Source organism: Pyricularia pennisetigena (genome assembly GCF_004337985.1).
Source record: "Pyricularia pennisetigena strain Br36 chromosome 4 map unlocalized Pyricularia_pennisetigena_Br36_Scf_9, whole genome shotgun sequence".
NCBI lineage: Eukaryota > Fungi > Ascomycota > Sordariomycetes > Magnaporthales > Pyriculariaceae > Pyricularia > Pyricularia pennisetigena.
In genome coordinates, this window is record NW_021940921.1 from 1,006,410 (window position 1) to 1,018,101 (window position 11,692).

The 11,692-nt window shown below is 35.3% G+C and overlaps 1 protein-coding gene across 1 annotated transcript in view; it reads left to right on the top strand.

The window, feature by feature from the left end:
• The window catches only part of PpBr36_10291 (uncharacterized protein), a gene marked incomplete at both ends in the record, with an annotated part of 1,501 nt that extends 342 nt beyond the window's left edge, over positions 1–1,159 (top strand). The window contains 3 exons of the mRNA XM_029897404.1: positions 93–402; positions 505–667; positions 760–1,159. Coding sequence (XP_029744412.1) covers positions 93–402; positions 505–667; positions 760–1,159 — 873 coding nt within the window. The remainder of the gene's footprint in view (positions 1–92; positions 403–504; positions 668–759) is intronic.
• Positions 1,160–11,692: the final 10,533 nt, after the last annotated feature.

An 11,692-nucleotide genomic window follows, 5' to 3' on the forward strand; every position in this document is an offset into this window, starting at 1 on the left:
TTTTTTTTTTTTTTTTTTTTTTTTTTTTTTTTTTTTTAGATGGACGCATGTCCCCAACACAGCTAATCTAACCACCTGCGCTTCCCTCCCAGGCGGTCCTCATGTGCAGGAGAAACTTGGACCTCATCAGTGGCCGCGTGCTCCTCCAAACCTCGCCTGCCCAGGCCTACGACACGGCCGCCACGCTCGCACACGCCCGGCTGTACGACGCCGAGTTTGCTCGCGCCGGCGTCCCGCGCGACCGCTTCTGCATCAAGATCCCCAGCACCGGGCCGGGGCTCAACGCGGCCAAGGTCCTGCAGGACGAAGGCATCGCCACGCTGGGCACGGCGCTGTTTAGCGTCGTGCAGGCCGTCGCCTGCAGCCAGGCGGGGTGCTTGAGCATCAGTCCTTATTTTAACGGTCAGTGGTGAAGCGGACGTCAATCTTACCGAGATGCGAATCATATGAGAGGGAGGTGTCATTTGAAAATGCTAAACTACAAGTCGTCTGGGAGGTTGCAAGAGATTTACGCCCACGATCTGTCAAAGCGCGACCAGGTTTGGCCCAAGACCACGGACCCTGTAACGCAGCACCCCATGGCACCACGTCTTGTCCACATCCTCGAGACGTACCGTCGTTTATACAAGGAGACGGGCAAGATGCAGCCGTTGGTCAAGAGCGCGAGGTAACCCAGCTCCAAGCCTACGTGTCCAAGCCTGCTTTCCCACGTTGTCTGCTCACTCTAACTCCAACCAACTCCCCATCCGCGCAATCTAGCTTCATCTCCGTCCAAGAAGCCATGGCCGCCGCCGAAATGGGCTGCCAGTCCGCCACGCTGTCGCGCGAGATCCTGACCAAGCTCGCCGAGACGCCCTACGACGCAGCCGCCCAGCCGGGCGAGGGACGGCCCAAGCCCGCCCACGCTTACGACGCCCCGGAGCCCCTGCCCGCGCGTCTCCGGCCCCTGCTCGAACGCGATCCTCTCACCGAGGGTTGGGACGGCAGCATGCCCAGCGCAGACGTGGACTACCTGGCAGATGGGGGCGCGGCGCTGCAGCGCGCCATCGACGCCGACCCAGCGACTCGCAAGAGGGTCCGCGATGCGCTGGACTTTTTCGTCGACGCCGAGGAGCGAAGCAGGAGGAGGATCGAGGCGGTTGTGGCGGCGCTGGGTTGAGGGGCGGAGGGGGCCAATGAGGGCGGTTTTTGATGCGGAGTAGCCAGGTTCGTCTTTTGTGGCGAATTTATTATGTTTTTAATCACAAGAAAGAAAAGAAAATATCCGAGATATAACATACGGAGGATTCCCCAATGGTCACCCACCTGGATACAGGTTCGGCCCTCCCCAAATCGGTACGAGGAGAAAAATGATCGATTTTGGGATCCGAGGCGTCCATAAAAGAACGCTTTCGCTCCCTTTTGCTCCCGCGAAACCTGCACTCGCCGTCGTGTTGACGTTTTCCTTTAGCGAAGCCCATACGACCTTCAAAATTTAAAGGCCCAAATCAAGTGTGCCCCAATTACCAACTGTCTTAAACACCGAAATAATTACCAATTTATGGTGTACGAATTATTGTGGATTTTGGGTAGGCTGTAATGGCCTCTTTGCGAAACGCTGGATTATAAATTAATAAAAAAGCCTGTCGGAATATTATTTATGCGCAATGCTGACTAATATAAGTATGGGGCTAAAGGTCTATATATATAGACCTTCGGACCTGTAACGGACCTAGTCCTGTACTTAGAAAAATCAATCAATTTTATACCTCCATACGTATCCTGTTGGTTCACCCTTGTTTTTAAGGCATTCCAAAACCCCCCCACGGGGGCCCGTGGCAGCCCAAATCGGTGGGGCGGCCAACCCGTGGGTGGGTTGAATTTTTTGTGGGGGGGCCCGACCCGGCCCAAAACCGTACACGGGTTTTCTTGGCAACCCGCGGGCCCTCGTGGGAAAACCCGTAAAATTACAAATTTTCCATATTTATACTTATGATTTTTTTTCGAATTATAGGTAAAATCACAATTACAAATAAAATGTAATTTACGATTGAGAATAAAATATAATATATATTCACGATTACAAATAAACCATAACATAAAATGACGATAATAAATAAAATATAACATAAAATGACGATAATAAATAAAATATAATATAAAATGACGATTGCAAATAAACCATAACATAAAATAACGATAATAAATCAAATATAATATAAAATTACGATAATAAATCAAATATAATATAAAAGGACGATAATATTTCAAATATAATATGAAATCACGATTATAAATCAAATATCATATAAATCTAGGATTGCAAATAAAAGATAAAAAGGAAAATAAATATATTAAACCTCTATTTTACAATTGGGAGTTTCTCGAATTACGCCTATACACGATATTACCCCGTACCCGTTTCACTGCCCTAAATGGGGTTTTTATTAACAATTTGTTAAATTAAAACCCTTTTTAACTAAAAAGGGTAATGGGGGCATGCGGTTAATATTTCCCCGGATTGGGGTATTAGCGACCGTTACCTAAATAGGATTATCGTTATCCGAATTTAAATTTTCGCTTAATTCCCCCAAATTATACACGAACCCAATAAATTCCTTAAAACGGTCGTTTTTAACTTTTCCGTTTTCCGGGGACACAAATTTTTTATATACGATAAAAGTTTTAATACCGATTAAAAAAATAATTTTTTTTTAATCGAAACGTAAATAATAGCACGGTCCCGGATTACCGATAAAATTAACGAAAATTGGTTAAAAGCAATCGAATTGTTTAACTATAATTATAACCGTATAATAAAAGTGGAAGTATCAGGAATAGTTAAAATATCGCGGGCGATTTGAGCAAATTCCGGGAATTTGGTTTCATAGGTAACCCACCAATTAAAAATATTATCATCGTCTTCCATAATTGCGGAAAATAATTGAAAATTAATATATAAATTAATATAACCATCCGTATAACCATCCGTATAATTATCCATAATTTGAAAATAACGAACCTTAAATAAGGAATATTTTGATTTTTAACCGGATATTTTTTTCAACAAAACGATCGATGGAATATAGGCTGGTTGTTGGATTTAAATTTTGGTTGGGAACATATTTGCGTTTTTTTGGACTCGGTTTCCGCTATAATATGAGCAAAACTGGATACGTTCCCGGGTAAATTAATTTTATTTTAAAATGGAAGTTTGGATTTTGCTTTTGCGAATATAATTCGGCCAAACGATTAATGCCTCGGTTAATTCAATTTTCCATTTCTGGTTGATATATTTTGCGTAATATCGAAGCTTATTTTTTTTAAAATCCGTCCGCGTAAATCGGATTAAAATAACCGCTACAAAATACATTTTTTCAATTTTTTAACTCTAAATTAGGTCGATATATTTATCCAATTTTGCTCGTACAGTACGAATTACGTTTTTCAAATTAGTATCCCATCCCGTTTGTAGATATTTTTAAATTTTTCCCTAAAACTTTTATTCGAAATTGGTAAAAGCAATTCCAATAATTCCCAACCCAGATAAAACGTACGCAATTATTTCCATTTTATTGGCGCCAAAAATATTGGTAAAAGCCGCGATAATTTTAATTGTTGCCAAAAAATATCTAAAAATCGTTTAACCTTTTGCAAATATTCGAAATTTGGATTAAATCGAATTCGCCCGGTTATCCTAGCCTTTTATTAATATAAAGTATTATTTAATAAATAATTCGATGGTTTTACGTAGTTAAAACGCACGCGCAATAGCCGAAGTGGTTAAATTCCATTTCGCTCATATATGTTTAATTACAAAACGGGGTCTTTTAACGCCGAATCCGCCAGTAATTTGTTGCAAATTGCAAAAGAATTCGGTACGTTTAAAGTTTTAATACAGTAAAACCGCCAAATAACGTAATTAAAAGAAAAAATAATATATTAGATAATTATATTTTAAAACTTTTAATAAAATTAAACATTTATTTGGGCGATAATATGTTTTAAAGATATATTTTATATTTTAAATTCCTCCAAATAGTTAATCGCCAAATGTTTTTTATCGTTGGAATTAACCAAAAATGCGCGGAAATTTGCTTTGGAAATATAAAAACTTTAGTATATAACCTTTTTTATTAATTGTAAAACGTAAATTATATAAAGGATTTGTAAAATATTTAATAAAATTTATAGTTCGGGAATATTTTTTCGAATTTCCGCAACAACGTCCCCGGAGCGGAAATTGGAAATATTATTAATTATAATAACGAATATTTTATTTTCCAATTTGTGTTTAAAAATAGTTTAAACGGTAAACTTTGCCAGATTTTCCCTCGTTTTGCTGGCGTTAATCGCAATAAAATCCAAAACAATAAACCGACGTACCCAATTATTGTCAATATAAGCGGCCATAATACCCCAAAAAACGTGCTTTAAACCGGGGTTTATCCATCCGTCCACGACTAAAAAAAGTTTACCTTTTTTGGGGATATTTATTAAATTTTAGGTAATAATATTTTCGGATATATTTTTGCATTTTCTGGCGAGGGTTAATGGCAATGGAACCCTCCATCGATCGTTTCGGGTTTGTATAAACATTTTAAACTCCGAATTTTATATAATATCAAATCCTTTTCGCAATAAAATGCAAAATCGGACGTATAATTCCTCGACCTCGTTTTTTGTATATTTGTGGATCTTTTTCGTTTAAAAAATGTAACTATATATTAATTTCTGGAAATATATAAATAATATTGTAAGATAATTGTATGGATAATTATATAAATAATTATATGGATAATTATATAAATAATTATATAAATGGTTACATTTCGTTGATAAATGGAAAGAATTTACCATATAAAAATCCGCAGGAATTAAATTGGGGTTAAATAAACCGTTTTATAATCCGAATTCGTTTTAAATGTAAATAATTGTATTCCGATGCCGTGTAAAGGTGTTGGTTCCATTATATTTGTTTTTTTCACTAAATTGGGGATATTTCAACATTTGCAAACATTTTTTGCAAATTAAATATAATTCGCCGTTTTCTCGAAAAACACCCTAATAGTTATATTGCCAAATTTCCGCCAATTTAAGTTTTTAAAACCTTTTAACGGTCAAATCGACTTTATTGTTTATCGGTTTCCAACGTCGAAACCAAAATACAAAAACGAACAAATCGAGGAAATTATTCCATAGTTAAAATGTATATATATAATACGCATCCTTTTCCCCGCCGTATTAAACTAAACCGTTGCAATTTTCATTGTGGTTATTTGCAAATACCGCAATAAATTCGGTTTTAATTTCCAAATTTAATTTAAAAGGGAAATTATAATCGTGCGAATTAGCGTTAAATAAACGTGGGACGGGTAATCTCATATTAAAGAAATTATTACGAAATTCGTTAATCATTTTAATATCCGGAAACACCAATTTTTCGACTGAAATATCCGGAAATGGCGATGCGGTATCCATTACCATAATGTGGTTAAAAATTTAAAAAAAGGAATGATTTTTTTCGTTATTATTTTAAAATTTAGGAAAAAATGGGATTGTATTTAATATGTCCGTTTAATTAAATAATCGAGTTTTGAATAATCGATAACGGGGAAATATCGGTTAAATTTTGTATTAAAAATTTATTAAGATTAAAAATTTGTACTTTTTAATTTACTTTTTTTCTTTTTTGCATTACTATTTGTCGCCAGGTTCTACTTATACAAATATGGCAAAAACAAAATAAAAAAAACGCCGACAAGTTCCTAATTTTCCCAAATTAGATCAAATACTGCCATATAATAATAAGCATCTTTTTCTTTTTAATTATCGGATATTTAAATTAACAATTCATAAATTTCCGGTTAATTTACGTCGAACCTATTCCGTACGTTTACATTTTCTTGAGCAAATAAACCCCGAACTACCTTTACGATTACGGGAAATTCCAAAAACACCTTGACCTATTATTTATTAAAAAAATAATTTACAAATAAAACGATCGAAGATGAAAAAAGCCGCAACAAACATAATTGGGGGCAAACCACCAAATCGAAATACCGGAAAATTGAATACACGGGTACAAAATAATAGACAATAAAAAAATAATCCTGCAAAACGGTTTGAATTTGGGAGTAAAAAATATAATTGGTTATATTGGATAATTATATTTTAAAAACTATTCATAATAATTGCGTTAAAGGAAATCCGCCGATTGTCATCCCGTACAGACCGTTTAATCCCCAAAATCGCTTTTCAGCGTTTGGTTAAAAAATATGTTAACAATATGGGTTGCTAACAGGGGGTTAGGCATTAGCCTAAATGCGGCGTGGTGCTAGTTATATTGTAAAAACCTGTAATTACAGGGTTTAGATACACTATATTGTTAACTAATTTTTGGATTGGTAGATTTGATTCATTGGTGGGGGAAACTTTGCTTTATCTCCCTTACATACTCTCCGACATCGAAATGGGGGTCCGCACGCCAGAAAACGTTCCGGTGCCGCACACGATTTTCCGAAAAATTATTTTGTATACGTTATTAAAAAAACACCCTCATTTCCATACAAACCATTTCTAGGTTCGCACTGATTTGCTGATTTGGTGAGACTTTCAACCAAGTACAGGGTAGTTAACTCGTGAGTGCAGGGTAGGTATAAAACCCGGTACAGGGTAAAACCCCATTCGCTGATTTTAAATCGCAATTCCTGCAATACATACATAAAATATAATAGAAAATCCGACAGCCCCAACAGCCCCACTTCGGCACTATTTATTGTGGCTTATATATAAATAACAGTGGACCTATTACATGCTAAATAAGGCATATAATTAATACCCCCTTTTTTTGCAACTATTCACATAAAGTCGGAAAAGACAAATATATAAAAAAAAATAAAACCCTAAAAAAAATCCCCTTTATGTCCCAAGCCGACTCGAACTCCCGATGAAAACCCCCTGGATAATTAGGCCCTTTGTGCCGAATTGTAACCCACGAAATGGACGAACCTTCGAATTGGAAAAAACCCCCAAAATTGTAATAACCCCCGGATTCGAACCCCCGACTTATATAATATCAACCCACGGAATTAACTATTAAACCAGGTAGCTAATTCAGCTGTTCGTTGGTAATAGTCCAAATTAGGTATATTATATAGGGTATTTCGAATGCGTAAGTCGCCCAAAATACGAGTTTTTTCAATTTTAATTCAATTTCTGGTATAGGGTCGGTATTAAATACTTATTAATTAACCTGTGCAGGGTAAATTCGGGTAATACGGCCGGTATTGGGTTAACAAAAATCCAATATTTGTAAATAAAGGAAATATAATGGGTAATTAGCTAACGAATTAATTAAATACCCTAACATTCAGTAGGTCAAAACTGAATTTTTAGGGGTTTAAGCCTTATAAATTTTAAAAAGACCTTATAAATCGGAAGCGTTAGGGGTTCTGTTAGGTTATTAGCGGGTATTTGTTTGGATTCCAGGTATTTTAAGGTTATTAATCCTTTTATCACTAACTCCCGTATATAATGAAATTTTAATAACGTATATTTAATACGTTAATGGTGCGTAGGGTTATATGCGTTAGCTATAAAATTTGTATTATTTCCAAATATTGCAATAGGGCCTTTTATAGGTAGTCCAATCTTTGTAAATAAGTTTTTAAACCACTGTGTTTCACGAAGGGTTTCCGTTAACGCATCGGTTTCGGTTTTTGGAATGTTTAAAGCTATAATATTAGCCTTTTTGCACTTCCACGTTATAGGGACCCCAAATAGGGTATACAAATATCCGGAGATGGATTTTAAATTTTCCCCAGCCCCGGCAAAATCGCTATTATTAAAACCCAGTAATTTTAAGCCTTTAAAACCCTTTATTAATAAATTGGCTGGTAATTCGGCTTTAAATATTTTTTTTCCGTAACAAATAAATGAGGATTTAATACCCGCTAAAAATAAAATAGGTTTTTAACTGCCGTTAAATAAATTGTAATAGTTTTTGTTAAAAAACCTAAAAACTATTAAATCGTAAAACCGATATGCGGGCGCGTTAATAACATTAAATATATAAAGGTGCCGATAGTACGCTGTAATAATTTAAGTTCCAACGGATTTACGGGCTAACCCCCGCTGTAATTTAATATACCCGGTTAGAAAGTAATAAATATAAGTTTGCAATTAATTAATCCGAGCGTTGCTAATGCTTTTTTTATATATTGATTTTAATGGAGCTAAAATAGGCGTTTAGGTTTGTCCTTTATAATTTGAACGCCTAAAAATAGGTTATAAAGCCCCTATTTTCCAACGCGTATACTTTATTAAAACGGGTTTTTAAATCCTAAATATATTGCAATTTAGGACCTATTAGCAGGTAGTCGTTTATAAAAGTAACGATAAAATATTTGGATTTAACGTTATAAAAAACAACGGGATTAGAGATTAATGGTTCAAAACCTTTTCTAAAAAATAGGGGTTTAAATTTGTTTTACCATTTTTTTGGACCTTGTTTCAAACTATATAACGCTTTTTCCAATTGTATGACCTGCAATTTCTTCGGGTTATAACCCATTTCCACTAAAATTTTAGCGGTGGTAGGGTTACAATTTTTTTGCCCATTCGTTAAAACCGTTTGGAACTTGCAAATATATATTTACGTCGGTAAAGTCACTATTTAAAAACGCACCGATAAAATCGATTCGTTTTGTTTCCCAATTTTGTATATTAGCTATAACTAATAATATACGCCAGGTAAATGGTATATTAATGCTAGCAAAAATTTCGATATAATTAAAACCTTCGACCCGTAAAAAACCCCTAACAGCAAACCTGGTTTTATATTTTATAGGTTTACTATTTTTATCCTTTTTTAATTTAAATACCGGCCGGGTAAAAACGAGTTTACGGCCTGTAGGTATTTTAATTTTTGGGATAAAACGGAAGGTTTTTGCAATAACGATTTGGTCGAATTTAAACGCTAAAGCAGTTAACCATTTAGCATTTTTAGGGCTATTTAAGGCCTGTTGGTAACTATTTGGTTTACGATTTTTAGTATGTTTTTTCTTTATTATTCTTTTGGTTTGAAAATGAAAATAATGCACGTAATATATATTTATTAAATTTGGGTTTTCGAATTGCGAATTTAACTGTATACTCTGTATTTTAAATGTTGCAAACACCGGAATTTCCGTTGTTTTAAATACTGGATTAGGTAACGCTACCGTTATAAGTTTTGGGGAGCGAACGGTAGGTTGTACAGGCCTGGCGGGCATTATATTTTCAAGGTTTAAATACCTTGTAACGGGTGGTAACTACCCTGTAACCGGTGGTAAATACCCTGTATTTTTAGGGTTATTTAAGGGATAATTATCCGTTGGAACGCTGTTAATTTCGTTTTCAGGTTCTGAATTAAAATCCCCTTTTAAATTTGTATTTTCCCCCTTTGAAATTTGTAGCGTTTCCCCTGGAATAGCCAAATTTTCAGCGGTTATACCCTTTATAGTTTTTACGGTAAAGGTTTTATATACGGTCCGTTTAACGGGTACCTAAACCAACGTTGTAAAATTTAATAAATAGGTTAAAAGTTTTACCGTTTCGGTGCGGGGAACTAATTTATTAAATTTTTGGCGTTTTTCCAGCGGTATAATAACCTGGTATACAGTACCAATAACCCGAAAATACCTTAAATTGGGTTTGTGCGGTAATCCAGGTTGGAATTCGGAATAAAATTCCTCGTAGGGTGTTAAATCCCTATTAATTACCGCTGTACGGTTAATTAAATTAACCACGGTAACTAGTAAATAATAATATATATATATAATGGTAAACCCGCCGCTATGATGGTAAACCGAAATTTATCCAAAACAACCTTTACGGACCGTTCCGTTAATCCGTTTTGGCCGTGGTTATAGGGATTCGAAATGTTAAAATTAATACCTTTGTTTGTAAACCAATTTTAAAAATTTGTATTAATTTCGTACCCCCCATTACAGTGAAAATTTAGGGGGTAGCGCCCGTACGTACCCTTTAAAGCTTTAAAAAAGCCTTTAATAGCCACTAAAACCGTAAATCCGGCTTTATTTTTTAATAGGATAGACCACCGAAAACGTGATTTTCGGTCCGCTAATAATAAAAATACGGGTTTTTTATTGTAAAAATTAGGTTTAAAAGTCACTGTATTACCTTCTATAAAATCGAAAATATTAAGGGGTTTAAGGAGTACGACCTTATTTGTACGCCTAATAGAAATAGCTTTAATATAAGCAATATAGGTAATTGCCTTAATTTTGTCGAAATTAGGTAAACCTTTTATAATTTTAGCGGTTTCTTTTAATAATAATAACTTTATATGCCCCAAACGCCTGTGCTATAATAGGGTTTTTTGGACCTGGATTTCGTTATAATTACCTGTAATTCCATTTTTTTTAAAGGTTTACCAGCCGTCCGTAGTCCGTTTTATACCTAAAAGGAGGTAATTTATAGGGGCCTGTTTTAAATCCGATAATAAAAAAGGTTTTAACAACGGATTTTTTGTACGGGAAACCCCCTTTTTTCGGAAATAATCCCTTTTATATTAGGTTGCCTAAAAGGGTTATTTAACGGTGTACCGGGCCTAAGGGGCCCAATTTTACGTGGATTTTCAGGGTTTTCACCGTTAAAATTTTACGTTACAGGTGAATTTACGGCTATTTCCGTATTTTATTTGGGATTTAGTTTTTCCGTTACCGTATTTTTTTCCGGTTCCGAATCGGTGTAAATTTTATAATCCTCGTAATTTTCGGGGTTTATATTATTTACTTTTATTTCCAACAGGGTTGCGTAACCTTTTATAACCCCCTGTAAAACCATGCTAAAAACGGTGTTATATTTACTTATTATACAAACGTAATTCGAAATAACGTTATTTCGAACAAAAATATCGCACCTTTTAGCCTTTAAACAAAACAAATATTTAACGGTATTTAAACGTCCCTTCGCCTTGCAATCCTTATCGTATAAAATATTTTTTAATAATACGCCCCCTATATTATAATATATAAAACAATTAACGATATATATTCCAAACGAAAGGATATATAAAACGTTATTTAACGTAATTTTTCTAAATTCGTCAGTTTTTTGGCCGTAACGGACCTATATTGTTATAATTCCGGTATTTATAGGCCCAATAAAGCCACTTCCTGTACCGACTTCGATTGTAAAACCGGGGTTATAATCGGTGAAAATTGTTTATTTGCAAAAATATGGTGCGTATTACCTGTATCGTACAGGATAGGGTAACCTAATTTCCATAATTTAAAGGTCACTTTTACGCCGTATCCAGGTTTCGTTTTATTTTTAAAATTAGCTGTTAAAATTTGTGGTTTTAGCGTTTTACCGGTATCGGTTTCCGAATCCGAATCCCAACGTAATTTTATAATTCCGTTAATAGCGGAATTAACCTCCTGTTCCAGGGCGTTATACGCTGCGCCTTCGTTAACGTCATTTGGAAACGAACCCGTAAATAATTCGAAACTTATAAAAATTATGGACGTTCCAGCGGTTAATTCGCCGGAGGAGGATTAAATATTTTTTGCAAAAGCAGAATCCGAATTAAAATTTTTACTTTTACTTCGTAATTTAGAGGTGTTTTCCTACCCATTACTTTCCTTTTTAACGCCCTTTTGAACGGTGTTTTACCCGTTTTTTTGCCTGCAAACCTAAAATTAGC